A 22,499-nucleotide genomic window follows, 5' to 3' on the forward strand; every position below is an offset into this window, starting at 1 on the left:
GCGTCGAGTACAGCACTCCAGGAAGTAGCAATCTGGGTTTCTTTACAAGACTATCAGTTCGGCATCTGTGCTGTGGATTTTTCTTAATACTAGGAAAACTCAGAGATTCACAGAAAGAAAGGTCAATTTATGAGTGTCCCGCAAAGTGTAAGTTAGCAGACAATTAGGAAAATGCCTAGACTCTGGAAAGACACATCAATCTGACATCCCAGCCCAGTGTTATCTGTTGGGATGCCCAGAAACCATGGTTGTCATCAGAGTCAGATGGAGCTTCTCTTCTCATCCTCACCGTTCTGTGACTCCCAGAGACTTCAGGCAGACTGAAGGAAATTAGACCTCTTTTAAGGTGACTACGTTAGGCATACAGTCCCTTCCTTCCAGGAACGTCTGAGAATGTGTGTATAACATATTGGAGATTAAAATGTCTTCATGGATTGAATCCCTTCAACCTTCATTTTTGATTCTTTTTAAAAATCCTGCTAAGGAAAGAAACCACCCATTATTTCTAAGCTTTAGGGATGCTCTAAACTTGGACTGCGGTGAGGAAACCGAACTGCAAAGGAGTCAGTTTCCCTACTCAGGGCATATTCTAGAAGAGATCATTATAGTTGTGATTTCTGCTTCCCCGGTATGCCAAGTTCCCTTCTCATATAACATACCTCAAACCTCAGAGTACCATTTTGCCCCACTGACATTTTTCTTTCTCACCCTTTTAAGGAAACTCTCCAAGGTACTGAACTTTTATGTGGCGAATGCAGATGACTCCAGCAAGACAGAATTGCTTTTTGCTGCTTTGAAAGCCCTAAAGTACTTGTTTCGATTCATCATCCAATCCAGAGTACTCTACTTGAGGTAATGGTAGCTGCAGTAAGACATTTATGCTGTCTGTTCTCTTTCACGGATTTTCCCTTAATCCGCGTGCTCTGTGTTCAGCGCTCGATCACGGTTGGATCACGGAATTGCCAAATTTCAGAGCTCCAAGGCTGAACATGGTGGTAGATTCTGAAACCCCTGGAGAAGTCTGGTCCAGAGTCCTTTCAAGGCAGCAGAATTTCTAAGGCAGTAATGACAGGAGGACTTAGGGACGTAGGTGGCTACTGTACGCAGCTTGATGAAAGCCTTATTTGGTGATGACAGCTCTAGGAGTCAAGGTTCCTATGGCAAGACTGCATTTAGTGCAGCAAGGGACTTCATGATGATGTCAGGTGTACAATTCTAGGATCGTGAGCTCTTGGTGGTGGATGGAGAATGGTGGCCGTTGTCATTGGGGAGATGTTTCCTCAAGTGCGTGTTTCTTTGCTGACGTCATGCTCAGCTACTTGATGAAACTAAGCCAAATATAATTTCCAGCTTGAATTTCTAAAATAACAGCTCCATCAAAAATAGAGATGGGGTACTTGGGTTAGGCTCCATCAAAAATAGAGATGGGGCACTTGGGTTAGGTAAGTGCCTGACTCTTGGTTTCGGCTCAGGTTGTGATCTCAGGGTCATGAGATCAGCCCTCACTGGGCTCTGTGCTGAATATGAAGCCTGCTTGAGATTCTCTGTCTCCCACTCCTTCTGCTCCCTGCACCCCCACCTCGCTTGCTGCTCTCTCTTTAAAATAAATAAATCTTTAAAAAGAAATAGCAGAGACAAAGAATGAGGACGTAACTGTCCTGGGAATGCTCACAACCACAGTGTTATCTCTACCTTTCAATAAGAGTTGGATTTCCAAACTGAAAATATATTGCTAAGGCAGGTTTGGAAATAGGACAGAGAGCATGCTAAAATGTTACTAGGAGTAAAACCATAGGTAAGAGGGTTTCAAGTCTAGACCTGAGCATTTGTATTGGTTTTAACTTGGTATGTTTCAACAATCATAAACAAAATTAAAGGCAAACAATTAACATTAAAAAGCTTGCAATGTACAATATAGATCAAGATCTTTAATTAGCTTTATTTTTTTTTAAGATTTTATTTATTTATTTGAGAGATTGAGAATGAGAGAGAGAGAGAGAGAGCATGAGAAAGGGGAGGGTCAGAGGGAGAAGCAGACTCCCTGCCAAGCAGGGAGCCTGATGTGGGACTCGATCTCCGTACTCCAGGATCATGACCTGAGCCGAAGACAGTCACTCAACCAACTGAGCCACCCAGACGTCCCTTTAATTAGCTTTATTAATGAAAGGCTCTTCCCAATCAACAAAAGAATAATAAACATCCTTAAATAATAGAAAACAAAAACAGATAATGTATAAGAGAAAAATTCAAATGGTAAATTAAATTTCTTAAGAAATATTCAGGAGTGCCTGGGTGGCTCGATGGTTGAGTGTCAGACTCTTGATTTTGGCTCAGGTCATAATCTTGGGGTCCTGGGATCAAGCCTTGCATGGGGCTCTGTGCTCAGTAGGGAGCCTGCTTGGGATTCTGTTTCTCCCTCTCTGTCTGTGCCTGCTCCCACTCTCTTTAAAATAAATGAATGAATGAATGAATGAATGAATGAATGAATGAAAATCTTAAAAAAAATTCATACTATCAAAACACCATACACGTGTAGTATCTTTTTTCTATACATTTGATAAAGATTAAAAATCCTTATCCTTTGATGAAATTGGACAGAAATAGGTCCTGCATTTTTTTAAAAAAGATTTTATTTATTTATTTGAACAGAAATCACAAGTAGGCAGAGAGGCAGGCAGAGAGAGAGAGGGGGAAGCAGGCTCCCCACTGAGCAGAGAGCCCAATGCGGGGCTCGATCCCAGGACCCTGGGATCATGACCTGAGCCGAAGGCAGAGGCTTTAACCCACTGAGCCACCCAGGTGCCCCAGGTCCTGCATTTTAATGCTGATAGGAATATAAATTTTTTAAGGGCATAAATTTGGCACCTTGAATAAAAAGCAAAAACAAAACAAAATCCACCAAAAGCAAAAGAAAATACCATCTTTGTCTGGTAATACCCCATCTAAAAATTTATCTGCTGGAAAATAATCCAGCAGGTGTGAACAAAGTTGAATGGGAAAAGGGTATGTTAATGAGGAAAGACAACTGTGATAGGTTCTTAAATAATAAAACTAAAGCATGAGACATAAGTGCCATCTGATCCCATTTTGAAAATACTGGCTTGGGACCTAAAATTTTAGTTAGGAATAAAACTGTAGATAAGAGGGCTTTAAGCAGGTTTTTATTCTTTCAGCATTTTTGAAGTTTCCACAGTGATTTTTTTACATTTTTATGGTTTTTAAAAATGTTTAATGACTTAAAAGTTCAGCTGGGTGAATGACTGTTCCTCGTTGCCTACCGAAGCAAGAGCAGTGTTCGCCATGCAGGGTTTATTTTTTTATTTTTAATTTTTAAAAAGATTTTATTTATTTATGAGAGAGAGAGAGAGAGAAAGAGCACAAGAAGGGGGAGCAGTAGAGGGAGAGGGAGAGGCAGACTCCCTGCTGAGCAGGGAGCCCGAAGCGGGACCTGATCTCAGGACCGCGACCCAAGCCAAAGGCAGGCACTTAACCTTCTGAGCCATCCAGGCGCCCCAAGTCCAGGGTTTATATGCGATCTCTGTAGTCTTGTTCTCTTTTCAGACAGGCTTCTTTAATAGCTAGCTCCTTGTTCTGCACTTATGTTGAATTTCCACAAATTCATTTAGGGCCTGTAGTGTCCCACTGAGGGAACATCCCCTTACCTAGACGTTTGCATAGTGAACCCTGATGTCTAGGAATAAAGATCCTTGTAAAACCATAGAAAGGAAATCTTCATTTATGAAATTGAAAAATATATTCTGTTGATGACTCACTAGCGTGTCAGCCCTCACCGTGTTGCAGTGTATCTGAACCATCGTCTTCAGTATTGTATAGGAGGAGAACAGCAGAAAAGCCAAGATTAGGGTGGTTAAGTAGCCCCTGAAATTAACTAAGGGAGTTGCTGTGTCAAACGCAGTCCCTGAGTTGGTTATCGCCACCCCTCCAATCGTTTCTCGTTAAACAAGAGCTTGATCTGAGAAAGCCAGCCTGGAAATCTACATTCTCTGATTGCTTAGATCAGATGGACGTCAGTTTATTGGCCCTGTCCAGGAGCTGCAAATGAAATGTCACCCTACACAGATCCCCCCCACAACCCCCCTACCCCTACCACTTTGCCCTCCTCAGAGCTCCTGGCTGGAATTTACCCCCATTCTGGAGCCACCTAGGGAGAATTCAAGTTGTAAACTGCCCGTGGTAGGTCATTGAGGACTCGGGTTCAGTCTTGAACTAGCCTCACCTTCCCCCCCCCCTTCCCGACCCCCAGCCCTTTCCCTTAAATATTTATTTATTCATTCATTCGTTCATTTTAGAGCGAGAGCTTGCATAAGTGGGGGGAGGGACAGAGGGAGAGCAGCAGACACCCCAGGAGTGCAGCTTAACCCCAGGATCCTGAAAGCATGACCTGAACCCAAATCAAAAGTTGGATACTTCGCTGACTATGCCACCCAGGAGCCCCTCGTGCCCTCTTTTTAAATGCCCAGCTCAGAGGGTGCCTGGTACTGTTCTGGGTGCTAGGGACCTAGTAGCAGAGGAAACAAGGCTCCAGCTCTGATGGTGCTTCTGGGTTGTGTTGAAGCCAGGAAGGCAAGTAGCAAAGGAAGAAAGGGAAGATAACTTCAGATGAGTAAGGGCAGGCTGGGGAGGCCTTGGGGAGCGGGGAGAGTAGAGGATAATGGTCAGCGAGGAAGGAGGCGTCTCCAGGAGTTGGCATCTGAAATGAGACCAGACAGGAGGAGGCCACCTGTGTCGGTGTCAGGGAGGAGGAGTGAGGGTGTGTGGAGGCTCTGTAGACCCTGTGTGAGGAGTTAGGAGAAGCCAGTGCTTTGGGAGCATGGGGAATGATAGTGAGGGAGTGCGGAGTGGAGAGCAGCAGCAGAGTGACAGGAGAGGTAGGACCTGGCAGGTCATCCTAAGGAGTTTGGATTTTACCCAAGTAAAAATCCCGATGCCGGAAGATCCCTACTCTTGACCAGTTGGTGGTACCATTGCCACCCAGTGTAAATGCACTTGGACTACAATTTGGGACTTCCGTGTTTCTGAGAAATGTGCCCAAGACCTCTGATTTCTACTTATGAGAAAGAACCAACTTTCAGCGGCTGGACAGATCCCGAAGACAAACAGAGTACCTTAATCAAAACCAGCGGGAATCCGCGAAGGCGAGGTGTTCTTATGTGCTGTGAGGCCCCGCGCGAGGCCCTGTCGTAGAGCAGGTCAGCACCCAGCGGGCCACTTCAGTGGAGAGAATGGCATTCCGGAACTTGCAGACCGTGTTGGGTTCAGAACATTGTGGGTCCAGTAAGAAGAGAAGAGGAGAACGGGGGAGGAGGGCAGGAGTGACACTGGAGGATAGGCTGCGGCAAGAGTGTGGGTTGGGAACATGCGCTGGGGGAGTCCCCTGCATATCAGGTGTTCTGCTAATGAGCTGAGGAGGCTGGGCATGTGCACGGGGCTCACATCTGATCCTTCAGGCAGAGCAGCTTCCTGCTGCTCCCCTTTGCCAGAAATGCCCATACACCGCTAGGAGGGACAGCCTCGTTCAGCTTTCAGGGAGTTCTTCCCAACTGGCTGGCCATGGCGGACCAAGTGGAGAGCCCTGTGGTGGGACGGTAGCACAAGTTCCTACGTGCTCTTGTCCAGGTGGTAATATCTTCCCAGCCTACTACTGGGCGTCTCCTGGGCGCACCCTCTGACCTTCCCTTCACGCGGTCTCAAGTGGTGACCAGGGAGACAGGGGCCTCCAGCATTGCTCAGGTGATGGATTTAAAGGTGGAAAATTTGACCACTTTTTCTCTTTCTCCTGTTAAGATTTTACGGCCAAAGTGAAGACGGAGATGAGTTTAATAATTCAATCCGCCAGCTCTTTCTCGCTTTCAATATGCTCATGGACAGGCCCTTGGAGGAAGCTGTCAAGATAAAGGTCAGCAGGGTATCAGCGTGGGCGTCCCTTTTCTTGCTGTCTCTGAGCGTGTTCTGTGACAACATAGAACTGGACGCGGTGGGAGAGAAGCAAAGTGAATCAGATTCGTGGAAGGCCTCTGAATTTTAGTATGACTTACTGAAAGCAAAGGGAGAAACCCGTGTCTTAACTTTTATGTCCTTTTGTATTCTCAAATGGCAATTTGCCCCAGACAAACTGTCCTTTTAGACATCCTCTGATGTCTGTGAATTCAGCCAGTCGATCCCAGTGTAACAGGCAATAGGTTTTTATCCTAAGTTCCCCCATTCTTCCCAGAAGCCCAAAGTCGCCCTCATGTTCATCATTACCGATTTTTTCATGGGAAATATGCCATCTCTGGGGATTCAGATCTGTACTTCATTACTTATTCTTTGTTCTTGATGGCCATCTTGAGAGGGAGATGTCAAGATCTTAACGACCTCCTTAGATAGATGAATTCCAAACAAACAGTACCTGTTGGTAAAGAAGAAAAAGAAAAGCCGTGCCCTCTGACCTTTCAGGAAAACATTTTAGGCATCACCTTTAGCAACACTGACGAACTCTCCTCTCTAGTGCGAGAGCGTCTGTGTCCAGTTCCCTACGTGGATGCAAGCCTTTTCCTGGGATTAAGTAACACATTCTGTGTTCGTCCTGCTTGGCAACTGAATTTGCCTTTCTGTGTTGTTCTGACAGGGAGCAGCTCTGAAGTACCTTCCTAGCATCATTAACGACGTCAAACTTGTGTTTGATCCCGTGGAGCTCAGGTAAACAGCAAAGCGAGTTCGCGGACTTTTACAAAGAAGCTGCCCCTGCCTGGAGCCTGGGCTGCTGCACATTCTGTTAGTCTTCCAACCCATATTAACGGAACCCCTGCTGGGGCTCCATTTCTGTGGAAAATATAAAAGGAGACACAAAGCCTGCCCCTGAGTGAGGTTTGCCCTTTTCGCTGGAGAATCAAGGCACAGACAGGAAATTAACTCCAGAAGAACATACGTAACGATCTGCTTCCAGCCCTCTACCCAAGCCCCCGGGGCCGGGCAAAGAGGCGGTGAGCGACAGCGGGTGGAGTTAGCCTGGAAAGGGTCCTGCAGGGGAGGAGCGTCCAGGCGGGTCCGCACAGCCGGGATGGACGTGACCGTGCTTCGCCCGAGTTCAAACAGAGGCAGCTCTGAGGCTGAGAGCTAACAGCACGCATGGAGCACAGTCTTCACCTCGAGGGGCAGACTCTCAGGCTGCCTGGGGGAGATTTCCAGGGAAAACCCTCCATGCCCGGATCTCGGAGTCAAGGGGAGCTGCGTAATGGTCCCTTCAGTAGGACAGAAAGAAAATAACTAACCTCTGGGATCTCTTGCAGCGTGCTCTTCTGCAAGTTCATTCAGAGCATCCCTGACAACCAGTTAGTTCGCCAGAAACTGAACTGCATGACCAAGATAGTGGAGAGCAATCTTTTCCGGCAGTCTGGTACGTCCTCACCAAAAACTACCACTTGCCGAAATTCCAGTCTTGGCGGCTTCTCCAGCCAGAACTTGCTTGCTTTTTTAAAAAAATGTCAATAATGACCTTGCCGGTAGCTGGTTGGGACTTAGGGATCTCCCGAGAAACGGGTTTTAAGGAGCAGACAGAGTCAGTTTAGTATTTCCAAGAGGATCCGAGACATTTTTTTTTTTTTTAAATGAGGACAATCCAGTCTTTCAGTAATTAGAGAACTTTGTCCTCCAAATGGCACACCTCAGCAGGCAAACAGGAAAGACGGTTCTTTTCAACAAATGTGTCATCTTCGACCTGTATTTGTTGCATAACCTGAAAAGCCAGGGAAGAGCTGTGCAGGGCTGTGCTATCCTCCCGTACTCTCTGTGCGCTCCGCCCCCCGCCGGCTCAGGAGAGCAGATGTGTGTATCTTTTCTTAACTTCCATGCTCGGTCATATCACATGAAGCCCTGAAAATGGGCCACAGTGGTCGTATTTACACCACAGAAATTGGCAAACGCTCTAAGTCACAGGCTTTGGAGGGGCCTCAGGGCTTTATGGGGGAGCCAGAGGGCGTGGAGGAGAGAAAACTCTAACATGGATGAAGTGCTCTTCGTTTTGTGACTAGGGGCAAGCATTCAGCCACCACGTCTAAATCACTGTGCTCTTGTCCCCAAGATGATATGGGAAAGAGGTCTGATAACTGGTCTTTCCCCAATAAACCCAAGACTTGCCAGAGAGGGGCTGCTCTGGAAAGTTGTTTTGGTTCTACCAGAGGGTGAGGGGCTTCCAGAAGGTGACCCCATGTTGCGTGTATTGCCTCTGGAAGGTCATCAGACACCAGCAAGACTCCTCAGAAATAGGGAAAAGTGAGCAGGTTGGTGCCAGGCCTCCTGGCCTTGCCCGGGCTAGTTATGTAACTTTGGACACACCAGGAACCTTTTCTAAGTCTTAGCCTCCATTTCCACGGAAGGGAAAATTTGAACTGGATCACATCAGTCGCCTCTTTGGGCTCTGAAATAATGTGACCCTGTGAATTTTTGCTTAGAAATTCCAATTGTTACAAGGACATTGTTGGAGGTATGTACAAAGCTAGTGAATGGTCTTAAGTAGAAACCTAATATTACTAGACATCTTTATACGCTATGATATATCTACCTCTAAGCATGCAGAAAGGATAGGGGAGATGATAAAAATGGGCTGTTTGAGCACAAAAGCTAGCAGACACTGTGTGTTCCAATTAGAGGAAGTATTCTCACTGTTAACAGTCATTTCCGTTAGCGTCCAGAACATCTGACCTCATCGTAATAATGTCTTCTAATATCGAGGATCCCAGAAGGAGGACATCATAGAAAGATAAGCCCTTATTTTGTGAAGCTCATATGCCTGCCAAAACATCATAATGTCCTTGAAACACTTCACAATGTCCTAGGAAGGCTCACTCAGTATTCATACAAATTTTAGAGTCCATTCTCTCCATTTGGTGGAAGCTTTCAAACACATTTTACAAGTGTGACTTGCTTAATTTATTCCTTTTGTAGGACTTTGCCTCTGGCTGTCAAGTTGGCTTTTTTTTTTTTTTTTTTTTTTAAGCTAAAGACATTGTTGAATACTTGAAACCTTTTTGTTTATGTGCCTGTGATAGGTGTAATTTTCTGAGCTTTTAAAATCAAGTAACAAGGCTGAAGTTCCTTGTCTAGGCTGCTGTGCTCCCACTGGGTGGAGCTCAGAGGTCAGCTGTGGTATCAGGCAGAGGGAGAGTTGCAGGCAGAAGCGGGGCACCTGGGGGCCGGCGAGGGGCTGGGTGCTGCAGCTGGTGAGCTGGGTGCACTTTCTCCCCCAGAGTGCAGAGATGTGCTGCTGCCGCTGCTGATAGACCAGCTCAGCGGCCAGTTAGATGACAACTCCAGCAAGCCCGACCATGAGGCCAGCTCGCAGCTTCTGAGCAACATCCTGGAAGTGCTGGACAGGAAGGATGTGGTGAGTTGAATTGTCACCCCATGCAGACCATAGTGCACACGGGTCCCTCTGCCTCAGGCAAGAACGACTTCAGGGCCTTCCTTGTCTCAGGGCTTGGCCCCAGCGGTTTAGAACCTGGGTCCTGGGGGCTGGTTTTGAGCTGATCAGAGAGGCTTCTGCTTGCCAGAGCCTGCTCTGCAAATCTAGGTCCAGGAGAGGTCTGCGGGCTGCTAGTACCTGCGGTGGGCTGCTTTTCCTGGCTCATCCACGGTGGAGATCCTGAGGGGGCTTTGAAGAACCAGAGGACTGTTTAGATTTTTTATGCAGAAACCTTGTCCCTCTTTTACCACTGGTGCTGAGAGGACTGTTGTAGATGTGCCTGAGCTTCTGAGATGCTTTCATTTTTATACTCTTTCTGACACCAATCCTTCCTTTTGGAGCCTGGTGGAAATGATGTGTTTTCTCATCTCGCACCTTCTCCCTTACCTCCCATCCTCCAAAACCCTGGGGCTTCATCTGCCTGGATTTACCTTGTTCTAGAGATTTCACAGCCCTTAGCCTAGGCAGGGCCGCTCTCAGGAGGCTGGAAAAGTTGGCAGAATGTGTTCAGTTGTGCACAAACCATACCTACTGCCCCCCACAATGGCTGCCTGGCACAGTGTTCCCACAGAGCAAGGAGAACACTCTTGGCTTTGCCTAAGCCATTCTCTTACCAATATGTTTAGGCTCAGTTCTGCTAAAGGAGTTGAAGAACACTGTCCCTTTTCCCAAAATAGCTAAATTCTTAGCTCACCTTTCAAGGCCCACCCCAGTTTGGCCACAGCCTGCCTCCTCTTCACACAGGCACGTCTGCATTTCTGCCAATTCACACCTCAGCTGTGGAGGTACGGGAAAATGCCATTGCCTTTTCCACCTACCCCCACCCTTTCCCTGAGTCCCTGTAGCCCACCTTAGAATTTGTGTTATTTATTGGGTATTTATTAATTAAAGGTCATGTTCCCCTTCCTCTTTTTTTTTCTTAAGTGTGTTTCTAGAAACCAAATAAAATAATAAGTTTCCCCAAGGAACTTTATGACTGGGGATTTAATTCCTAACCAAGGATTCTACAACAGATAAATAAATGTAACCAATCATCTCATTATGATAAGAATATTTTTAAAAAGTAACTCTTATGACTCCATAATCAAAGTACTAAAATGAAACTCCAAGCTCTAGTTGGCAACAGTGTACTAGGGTCTTTGGTTTAGTCAAGGCTCCAATGTGTGTATATGATCCAGGGTTAATCTAAAACATGGGAATTGGGCCATTTTCTGGTGCCAGTATTAGCATGTGTAGCTTTTATCCTTAGGCAAATCTGTATACGCCTTAGTTCCCCTTACCTAGCATGGAGGGATTATTCTGGATGGCCTCTTAGGTCTCTTCCACTCTGATGCTACCTTGTTTTGTTTTTTAAAGACTTTATTTATTTATCTGAGAGAGAGAGCATGAGTGGGGTGTAGGGACAGAGGGCAAGGGAAAAGCAGTCGTTTACCTGACCAAGCCACCCAGGTGCCCCATGTTTTGTTTTTAATATAATGTATTTTAATATAAATTTTTAATATAAATTTGTTATATTCAATTTATATTTAAATGATATGTTGCTATATATGATATTAAAATAATATAATTTATATAGTATAACAAATATATTTAAGTTATAAATATATTTATATTTATAGAAATTTAATGTAAAATTACATTAGTTTATTATATTTATAAATATATAATTGTATGTTATTGAATATATATTTACATATAAGTAAAATATATAAATTTATATAATTTATATACAATTTATGTAAATTGTATATAAAGTATATGATTATACATTTATATAAATTTATATATTTAAATCTGTTTAATATAAATTTAACATAACATTTATAGTGTAAGTATATTTATATATTATTATAAATAGATTTACTGTAATAGATTTATGTTTATATTAAAAATAAATCTATATTATAAATATAAAATTAAATTAATTAAATTTAAGGATTTATATTTAATACAAAAATTTTAATATAATATCTTTGCCCGCCTTCATACATGCAGAAGGACCCTTTGGAAATGACTTGAATGTATTTACATTTTATGCTGAAAGTAATTGGCTTGAGGAAGCTTTTTTTTTGTCTTCCTAATATCGTTCCCTGTAATGAGCAGAAGCATTCAAGATTATTGATCTTGGAGCTTCTGTAAAATTAGTAAATTTGATAAATTTTTGGTGATGGTAATGATATGGCTTTATCCCCCACCAAAGCATTCTTAAATGTATAAACCAACCCTTTGTTTCTTCCCCTATTCGCCTATTTCCTCTGTTAAAATTCCAGGCTCTGATTACTGACAGGGATTCCTATGCCTTTTTTCAATAGTCCAGGATTCCTCTTTTCCCAAAGCTGTGTCTCCACACTGCCCACATTCTTCAAAGTCCAGCTGCTGTAAGTCCCTACCTGAGGTCGCTCCTGGTCCAGTCCTGCCCAGAGTCCCCCACTCTGCCACTCTCGTTTGTGCTCTCCTTATATCCCGCTTAAGGTCCTTCTCGTTCGGTATCCTGAGTTGTGGTTCAGTTCACAGACACGTCTTGAACAGCGCCCACGCTCCGGGTGCTGAGATAGGTCTGAGTGCAGCACTGACCAAGAGAGGGAAGCACCTGCCCTCATGGAGCTGCCCTTCTAGGAGGATCCTGGGTTCTGCTCATTGACCTTCAAGCCCCAGCTCTCCAGCTGAGGTGAATCTTTGAAGGGCTCTGAGAGCATCGGATTCCGTTTCCTCCCTCCACCCCGGCCAGCGGGACTCACTCACCTAGCCAGGTCTGGGGTGTGGTCTCGTTATGGAATGAGGGTAAAATGCCTCAACAGAGATGCAAGGTCTGTGGACCACGTTCCCTCAAAGAAATGGAAAGCACGTGAATGTATAATAAAAACGAAGAAGGAAAGAAGGGAGGCATGACAGGGAAGCTAACAATAATTGATATTATAATGAAACTATATATAGCAGTGATTTAGTTATTTGAATCATTAACCAGGAGTTTCAAAATATCTATCATGAAGCCAGAATGGATAGAAGCTTTGAAAGACAAGGTTGACTATTGCTAGCTTGGGGCCAAATGAGTATAACATCAAATCACAAGAAGGAGAGAAGGAGAAATAAAGAATATGTATTTGTGGGGTGCCTGGCTGGCTCAGTCAGTTAAGCCTCTGCCTTCAGCTCAGGTCATGTTTCCGGGGTCCCGGGATCAAGCCCCACTTCAGGCTCCCTGTTTGGCGGGGAGCATGCTTCTGCCTCTCCATCTCCCTCTGTGCTCTCTCTCTCTCTCTTTCTCTCAAATAAATAAAATCTTAAAAAAAAAAAAAACTAAAAACAAAGAAGAATACGTATTTGTGAGGCACTATTTACTGTGTACACCAACCCAGCTAATTCCTGTAATGGAACCTTTTTTTTTTTCCAGCTATGGAAATGGAGCTTCAACAAAGTTAAATAATTGCTCAGAGTGACACATGACAGAGTCAAAATATTAAATCCTGTGTTAGTCTTCTCGGGCTGCCAAAACAAAACACCCCAGACTGGGCAGCTTAAACAACAGATATTTACTTCCCATGGTTCTGGCAGCTGCAAGTCCAAAGTCAGGGTGCCCATGTGGTCGGGTTCCTGGGGAGGGCCCCCATCCTGGCCCGAAGATGGTTGCTGGCTCTCTGTCCTCACATGGCTTTTCCTCAGTCTGTGTGTGGAGAAGGAAAAAGCCAGCTCTCTGGTGTCTGTCCTTATATTATAAGGACACTAACTCTATAAGACCAGGGTCCCACCTTCATGACCTAATTGGCTCCCCAAAATCCATCTCTAAATATCATCACACAAGAAGTTTAAGGACCAGCATATGACTTTTGTGGGTTTTGAAAAATTAATATCTGTGTCCCGTGCGGGGCTTAAACTCAGAACCCTGAGATCAAGAGTCACATCAGCTGTGGGGGGCCCTGTGGGGCTGACTGAGCCAGTCAGGTGCCCCCAGCCTATGACTTTGAACACAAACATTCAGTCAATAGCAATCTCCTTGACTTGAATTTCTTGTATTTTTTTCGTCCTACACAGAAGGTGGCAGGAACGTTGAATTTTTGCCTTTTCCTTCGTGCACATGCCTGTTTCTCCTGGGCCACCCCATGTGCTCAGCGTCAGGACTGACTTCTCATGCCAGGGGGGTCCTCCCAGAACTCCGCTGAATTGGTGGCCACAGTGAACTTGCAGTGAACACGGATGGTCTGGGTTACTAGGGAGGCATTCTCCCCGACATGCCCACGCTCTGTTTTTATATGCTAACCCTAATCATTTTTACCGATTCCCAAGTAACAGCATGTGTTCATCTGTGAACTTCCTTTCCCCTTTTTGGACAAGAGATTGCTTTTCAGGGAAGAGCCTGAATGAGGCTTAAGGAGAAAATTCACCTGTCCAAGGGTTTTTGAGGTAAAGTGAAGCTGAGTCAGAAGAAGTGCGTCAGTTCCCATGTTTCCCCCATAGGGCCCCACTGCGATGCACATCCAGCTGATAATGGAGCGGCTGCTGAGAAGGATCAACCGCACCGTGATTGGGATGAGCCGACAGTCTCCCCACATTGTGAGTATTGCGTCAGGGGACCTTGCGGCCACCACGGCTTCTCAGTGTCCCATCTGTCCACTCCATTGGGAGTCCTCTAGACCATTCCCACAGGCCCCCTCATCCCAGTTCACTGTCGGTGTCTGTGCTCTGTGCATCACAGCTGCCAGGGTCCATGAGCGGGCTCTAGAACTTTCCAGCCCTCCCCAATGAGTGACCTTGGCTCTAATCGCCTGCAGATCTTAATTCTAACGCTGATTTTTCTCTTGAGGGGAAATGCTCCCACAGGGTGGTGGGAGAGGTTAAGGGGGGGAGAGTTATTGGGGACCCTGTATACACAAAATATGCAGATCCATTCTTGAGGAACCTTTCTCCTACTGAAGATTAGACAAGCCTGTTGTAATATGTTCCAGCAGAGCCTGAGACGTGTGGGGCCCCCCAGCTAGGCTAAGTTGGTACCCATTCGACCACATGCTCTTTTAATATTTGTTGACTATTGCATTTAAGAACAACATGAGCCTTTGTGAGCCGAAGATGATGGGTTGTGATGGCTGCATTTAGTCCTTCCTCTGTTGTCTCAAGTAATTGCGTTCTAATACTCACTATGTGGTGTGCACGCTCAGTCTGGATCTACGCCAGTTAGAATGATAATGGGAAAACTATTAGAGCTCCTAGCTGTAGTGATGATGATAGTAGTAGTCAGTAGCTGGTTTGGGTTTGGGTTTTGTTGTTTTTTTTTTTCTAATCTGCCAGAAATTATTTTAAGCACTTATATTTCTTCCTTTTTTTAAAAATAGATTTTATTTATTTGAGAAAGAGTGCCTGTGTGTGCTAGAGAGAGAGACCACATGTGGAAGCACAAGTAGGGGAGAGGGAGAAGCAGGATCCCTGCTGAGCAGGGATCCCAGGACCCTGGGATCATGACCTGAGCCGAAGGCAGACACTTAACCCGCTGAGCCACTTAGGCGGCCCCAGGGCTTTACATATCATGGAAGCCTCACACAGATCCCAGGAGGCAGTTCTTTCTTTGGCTGCATTTTTTAACTCAGGAAACTTGCAGAGAGAGGTTAGGAAACCTGTGTGAGGTTGCAAGACCACCAGGGGGTGAATTGAGGTTGGGGTCCCTGGCAGCTGGCTTTCTGCCTAGGCTGTGCATGGCAGCCGCCCCCACCCCAGGCAGCTTACCAGGTAATACTTTCCAGCTATGCACTCCAGTCGTCAAGAGAGGAATTCTGATCAGTTCCATCTCCCCCCACATTGGATTTACATTTCTGTGCTTGTAGATGGGTGCCCTGTGGTACTGTCCAGCCCTTTTGGCTCAAAAAACCCACAAATGTTTGAAAGAACTTATGATTAGCACGTTTTTCAGTTTGCCCTGGCCTCTATCTCTCCGCCTCCTGGATGTCAAATTAGATGAAAAAGTATGTTTGCAACCAGAGGTAACTGTTGGAAAATCATGTTGCATCATTACTTACGATAGTTAAAAGCTATGATGTGATCTTAGAGGACAGAAGGAAAAGAACCACCTCAAATGGCGACAGTCAATGAAAGCCATTCATTTATTCAACAAAGAGTTGTTAAGAAACTACTGTAAGCCAGGCACTATTCCAGACACTGGAGGTAGATGAGTGAACAAAACAGAAATCACTACCTTAGCAAAGTTTATATACTAGCAATAACAATAACGAAAAATAAGAAGATGCCAGAAAAGGGCAGACAGGGTGGGAGAACTACAAATTTAAATGAGGGGATTAAGAATGATTTTCATGAGAAGGGAAAATTTGGACAAAGACTTGGAGAAGAAAGAGGGATTAGTGTGGAGGTGTAGGGAGAGGCCTTTCTGGCAGAGGCAATGGCCAGGGCAGAAATGTCAAGATGTGCCTTGTAAGATTCACATGTGGTGACTGAGCTGATCCAAACAGGAATGTAGAGAATCACCCCCTGGGTTAAGACTCAAGGTGATCCAAAACATGAAAGGATTCAGATCTCACACTAAAGGTGTAGACACTAGATATACCCTTCGTTGTTACTGCCAACCCATGGCTGCCCTGTGTTTAAAGAACGCAAGGGCAGGTTGAGAACTGTATTTAGGAAATGATAGATTGGTTTTCAGGTAGTACTTAACATATCTTAATTTAAATATACCTGTTCAGCTTCTTCTGGTAGTGAAATTGTTCGTTATCTTACAAGCTTCAGCCAACTCAAGAATGTTGGCTGTGTTTCTGAAGAGAAGGGTGGGCAGTTGAATGTGAAAGGAGTTGGATCCCTGTTGTGTTTCTGTTAAAATAAGATGATGGGAGCGGTTAATGCCTGAGATAGCAGGGAGTGGTGGAGAGGCCGGGAGAAGCAGAGAGCTCAGGAGTAAGATAAACCTAAGAAGGGAAAGGCAGACGAGACAAAGATACAGTCACAGAGGGCGCCTGAGTGGCTCAGTGGGTTAAGCCACTGCCTTCGGCTCAGGTCATGATCTCAGGGTCCTGGGATCGAGTCCCGCATCGGGCTCTCTGCTCTGCAGGGAGCCTGCTTTCTCCTCTCCCTCTCTCTGCCTGCCTGTCTGCCTGCTTGTGATCTCTGTCTGTCAAATAAATAAATAAAATCTTTAAAAAACAAAAAAAGATACAGTCACAGAGAGAAATATGCAAATAGTGATTGAGTATAGATATATGTCTTAATATAGCTTATCCTTATACGTAAGAATAGTTAAGAATTAGAGGATCTGTTAGAGGCCTCTGGGTGGCCCAGTAGGTTAAGCATCTGACTTTTTTTTCTTTAAGATTTTATTTATTTATTTGACAGAGATCACAAGTAGGCGGAAAAGCAGGCGGGGAGAGGGGGAAGCAGGCTCCCTGCCCAGCAGAGAGCCCAGTGTAGGGTTTGATCCCAGGACCCTGAGATCATGACGTGAGCCGAAGGCAGAGGCTTAACCCATTGAGCCAGCCAGGCGCCCCAAGCATCTGACTCTTGATCTTAACTCAGGTCTGGATCTCAGTCAGGGTGTGAGTTTAAGCCCTGCACTGGGCGTGGAGCCTACTTAAAAAAAAGAGAGGGAGAGAGAAAGGAATTTTTTTCAGTAGAGGATCTGTGAATAAAATACATCATTTGAACAAAAGGAAAAACACTTTATGTCTGTCTCCACAGATGCCAAAATATATGTGATGGATGTAACATCTTTTCCAAATTAATAGAAGGAGATGTTCACATGCAGTCACTAGGCAACTTGATGGGTCATGAAAAGGAGAATCAAGGTGTTAAGTCTCAACACTGTTGAGCACTTTTCTATAAATTGCTGCCAATATGATAACACATGCACACATATATGTTTTATATATATTGAGAAAGGAGAAGATTATTTTCATAATTGTCGTTTTTAGTGAAATGACTACCATTTCTAGGAAGCCCAAGAGGCCTAACAAAAATTTTTTTTTTTTTTAAAGATTTTATTTATTTATTTGACAGAGAGAGATCACAAGTAGACAGAGAGGCAGGCAGAGAGAGAGGGAGGGAAGCAGGCTCCCTGCTGAGCAGAGAGCCCGATGCGGGCCTCGATCCCAGGACCCTGAGACCATGACCTGAGCCGAAGGCAGCGGCTTAACCCACTGAGCCACCCAGGCACCCGAGGCCTAACAAAATTTTAACAAAAGTAATGAACAGTTTGTTAAACTGTCCAGTTTCAGAATAAACAAACAATATTCAGTGGCCTGTCTATATAACAACCGAAGCTGTTTAGGGATCGTAAAAGAAAAACCCCATTTAACTTAGCCACAAAAATATGAGAGTAAAAATAAATACAAGATGGGTGCCTGGCTAAGTCAGGAGAGTGTGTGACTCTTGATCTCGGGATCTTGAGTTTCAGCCCCATGTTAAATGAATAAATAAGTTAAAACTTAAAAAAAATAAATACAAGATACACATAAATGAATAGCCACATAGATTTTAATATTTTATTTATTTGAGAGAAAGAGAGGGAAAGCAGAGGGTGGGGGGTACAGAGAGGGAGAAGTCCCACATCTGCCTGATGTGGGACTCGATCCCAGGACCCTGAGATCATGACCTGAGCCAAAGGCAGATGCTCAGCTGACTGAGCCATACAGGCGCCCACAGAGAGTATTCGTTCATTGTTTTTGTGTTTAGGAAGTCATTCCTTCCATCCCCAAAATAGCTGTATATTCATCTTCTCAATGCCAATTCATTTAAATACTATATAAATAAAGAGGGCGTTCCCCCTAGATATTTGCCCTTTGGCCAGAAAATTAAGTGTGTGGTTCAAATGTGATTGGACGAGGGGAAAGGCCTGACTTCAAAAATATGAATCGATGCTAATCATCAAGCCCTTCAGTCCCTTTCTTCAAAACTCGTCTGTAGTCACACACGCATAACATGCTGGCAGGAACTGACTGAAGGATTCTGGAATTGGAAGAATGGCGTTGAAGTGCTCTAGGTGGGAGTACTCATTTCCCTGTCTCTCTGCTCTTTGTGCTCAGTTTTACGATCTCTTTTATCTCCTTGCATTCCTCCGAAATTAAATCTGTGCTATTTCAGACATTTCTCCACGGACTACAACTCTCAACAAGAAACTCCACGTCCCCAAGTCGTTGTCCTCTAACCAGTGATCTAGCTGAGATCTCAGAGCCCATGTCCGCTGACCTACAGGATTCTGCACGTCATACTGTTAAAGGGCTGAGCAAAGCTCACCACATTCCTTAACTCAAACCTGGAAGGAAGTTATTTTAAGCAGAAACAGCAAAGTGTGTACCTTTTAGCCTTTGGAACGCACAATGTTTCCAGGTTGGCAGGGTCCCTGTTTTGGTAATTGGGTGGCGACAGCCAAAGTCCCTGTGCACAGATCTTGTTTTGGCATCTGGGGGCCTCAGGGCTGTTGGCTTTGTGTCTCTTCTGTCCTTCCAGGGGAGCTTTGTTGCGTGCATGATTGCCATCCTGCGGCAGATGGACGACAGCCACTACAGCCACTATATCAGCACTTTCAAAACCAGACACGACATCATTGTAAGTTGTCTCTGCTGGGTCCTGGTAACTTTGAGACCTCTTATATCTGGCCAAAAGAGAAACAGAAGTGAGCGTCCTGACTCCAGAATTCCCTCCCACCCGCCTCCAGAGCAGTGCGGCTATCCACAGGGACGACAAAAAGGAAAGGGGTGATGCGTGCTTTCTCTCTGCGATAGCATTTGAAGACTATAAACATGCACCAGGAGGCCCTCACTCATCCTCTGAGTCTCTTGGATTTAGAGAAAACCCTCCTTTGGGACCATGTGGGAGATCTTTTTTGCTCTCAGAAAAGCAGTGCCTCATTTTCGGGGAGAGGAGTTACATCATGGCAAGGATTCTGTGCACAGTACTGCTTCGGAGATGCGGTTGGTGTCATCCTTTTCAGTTGTCCCTGGAAGGGGAAACAAGAAGAGGTCATACTTGCCCCTTGTAACATCTGTAAGGTGGTATTTGCCAGGGCAAGTATCAGTCACCTTCAGTTGACAATATTCTGTTCTCTTTGATTTTCAACAAAAAAATTGTTCTCATGATAAGTAGTCGACATACAACCAAAGGTTGCCCAAGACACAAAGTTCGGCCTCTGGTTGCTTCCCCAGGACCCTTCCCCTTAGGGAATTGTTAGTGGCTGTTAACAAGTCCCTGAAAATACCCTCTTACATTATAAAGCAGTGGGCCATACTCAGCTGGATCAGCAGTCCAATGTCCTGTTGCACTAGTCCTTACTGTGGACAGTCTCCCACAATCCATGCATGTTCCAGTCTTCTTTATGCTCTAGATTTTCTACTTTGTAGCTATATGGTACTGGTAGTATGTGGCCTGTGCACCCAAGAGTATCCAGCTCCTTCTCTGCCAGTCACTTTCCTTTCTGTGAGGTCCACATGATGGAAAAACACACAAGGAAGAAAGTGCTGTTGAACAGTAGTGGGAGTCATAGTAGGACTATGTAATGGTGGTAGTAGTGGGTCCAGTGATCTACTCCTACTCAGTGAACCAGGCGGCCTAATCTGGAGACCTCCATGAGCCTGCAGTTAAGCCACGCTCTGGCAGACAGCCTGGTGCTGGGACCTGCAGTGAGGTGATGTGTCTCTGTGCCTGCAGAGACCAGGGGCAAGAGAATTAGGAACAGAGAAGGGGAGGGGGGAGGTAGAAGCTGAGGTAGCAGCATTTCTCCTCCACAGGCAGGAGGCGGAGTCAGTTTAAGAACACAGGCTCGAACATCCGGATCTGGGTTTGAATTCTGGCCATTCTGCTTCCTTCTGTGAAATTTTGGGCCAGCTATTTAACTTCTCTAAAGCTCAGGTTCCTTGTCTAGAAGACGCCACCTATTTCAAAGGTTAATGTAAAAGGGTATCAATTTGGTGAACACCTGGTAATCACCAAGCTTTGTGCTTGGCCTGAGGTTAATGCCTAGGCAGCTAGCTATTTACAGGAGTAATTTTATTCTTGTCGTGTAAAATAAAGTTAACCCCAAAATAGTCTAGCGACTCTTTAAAAACTTCCTTCGGAAAGCGTAGAAGAAGGAAAGCCATACTAAATTCAAGCTCTTGACAATTTGGCTCCATTGAGTAAGCAAAAATAAACAGGTTTAACTCCTGTCTTCCAGGACAATGGTAAGCTCCTTCCCCTGTATTATCTAATTTAAAAAGGATTAGTACCCACCTGAGGGAACTATGGTCACCAGGGGCAAGCCTGAGGGGTATAGCTACTCACTGTCCTTTCCCTCCCTCCTGCTGCCTTCTGAGTAAATCATTCGGAAGACTTTGGGAAGTGGGAGATCAAGTAAGGCCCGGGACAATCTCTGAATTACCTTTATTATACCATCACTCTTTGTGATTAAGTTAGTTCACCAAGAGTTGAATGTAGAATCAGCATCAGGAGTGAATAACCAGCCTCTAAATTTAATCCTTGCTTCACAAACCACAGATTCTTACTGACTTGAGAGAGTTAATAGAATAGTTGAGAAATTGGTGAATTTCTCATGAACTCATGAAATATGGCCATCTTGAGGATAGAAAAGTTTGATGCTCCATTGAACTGTGGGAAGAGTCAGGGGTGACACAGACGTCACAGCGAGGTTTGTTCCCATTCCCGGTGCTGTGTGATGTCCCAAGTGCCGGAAGTCGGCCATCTTGCCCACCGTCGCAGAGGAACATCCTTAGAAATAGAACTCAGGCCGCCTGCTTCCCAACTCCTGCATTCCTTCTGCTACATGATGTAACTCATGAGATAGAACCGTACAATTTAGTGCCAGAGCAATTGGCCTGGGTTTTCAACTCAGGAATCCAAGTGGAAAATGTCTAAATTTAACTAACTAATAAATAAAAAGCTTTCAAAACTTTTTAGCTTTGAATTTCAGTCCAAATTGTTCTAAGTTGCTTTTTGCTCACAGTCCCCTTCTGAGTCGAAGAGCTGTTCTGCAGATACTGAGCTGCGTGTTCCTTTGTTATTAGTTATTACTGTTGTTGTGACCCACTGCTGCTGACACTTTGGAAGGACCCTTTAGGCCCCTTCCCCCAGGCTACCATGGGAACGTTCCTGGGATAGGAAGAATCATGACTTTGCTTTTTATTTATAGCAGGTTTCTTCTGTTCTAATAATAATAAAGGAGAATTGGGCTCAGAGTTACAAGAAATATCACAATTGCTGATAAATTCAGTTTCAGCGCAGTAGATCTGTTTGGACAAACTCGGCAGCAGAGGCCTAAAAACACCATGGCTCTAAATTTGGGGTCCAGAACCCCAAGTTCTCTTTCCCGCTCTCCAACTGCCCAGTTTCTATGGCCTTAAGCAACTCTTTTACCTTTTCACAGCCTCAGTTTTATCATTTATAAAATGTGGACAACTTTTCTGTTCTTGTTGGATCCCTAAAAACCCTCATTAAAAAGATAGGCTGTAATCGTGGGCAAGGGACATCTTGTTCTGAAGCTGCACTCCCTCTTGTCACCTAGTTTTCCCCCAGATGTTCCTCTGTTGTTCTCTGCAGGACTTCCTCATGGAGACTTTCATCATGTTTAAGGATCTGATTGGAAAGAATGTCTATGCCAAAGACTGGATGGTCATGAATATGACTCAGAGCCGGTATGACACCCTGGGCCAGGTGTGAGGCCTTTGACCCTGAGTACTTGGTTCTTGTGACCAGGTGACCAGTTATCTGACCTTCAGGGAGTGCTGCTAAATCTCTTGGTGGGACACCATGCTCTGTAGAGTAGTAAGGAGCCTCCTGTTCCTGGGATGCTGGTACTGGGATCATGTTCTTGCCTTCCCCTGGGCTGTTGCAGCTGTCCTGTCCCAGGCTTTTCGCTCAGGTATAATCTCCTCATTGCCCTCCTGTCCACCTCCTCCCTGGCTCTCCCATAGTGCCCTTCCGTGGCTCCGTGTGGCCTTCATCATCATGACAGGACAGGCGTCTGTGGCCTGGGCCACCCTGCTTTTCTACCCTTACCTTCCACTATTTCCCTCGATAGACAGCCTGCATTCCCCTGCTCCCTGAACATGTTCTGTGCTTCCTTTTG

At 45.0% G+C, this 22,499-nt stretch overlaps 1 protein-coding gene across 5 annotated transcripts in view; it reads left to right on the forward strand.

The window, feature by feature from the left end:
* Positions 1–22,499, forward strand: part of DOCK5 (dedicator of cytokinesis 5) — a 211,331-nt gene that overhangs the window by 138,316 nt on the left and 50,516 nt on the right. For all 5 annotated transcript variants that reach the window (XM_032332197.1, XM_032332193.1, XM_032332194.1 and 2 more), the window contains 8 exons: positions 718–852; positions 5,806–5,917; positions 6,629–6,699; positions 7,290–7,396; positions 9,246–9,382; positions 13,910–14,005; positions 18,890–18,988; positions 21,971–22,065. In XM_032332197.1, coding sequence (XP_032188088.1) covers positions 718–852; positions 5,806–5,917; positions 6,629–6,699; positions 7,290–7,396; positions 9,246–9,382; positions 13,910–14,005; positions 18,890–18,988; positions 21,971–22,065 — 852 coding nt within the window. The remainder of the gene's footprint in view (positions 1–717; positions 853–5,805; positions 5,918–6,628; positions 6,700–7,289; positions 7,397–9,245; positions 9,383–13,909; positions 14,006–18,889; positions 18,989–21,970; positions 22,066–22,499) is intronic.

Source organism: Mustela erminea, chromosome 2 (assembly GCF_009829155.1).
Source record: "Mustela erminea isolate mMusErm1 chromosome 2, mMusErm1.Pri, whole genome shotgun sequence".
NCBI lineage: Eukaryota > Metazoa > Chordata > Mammalia > Carnivora > Mustelidae > Mustela > Mustela erminea.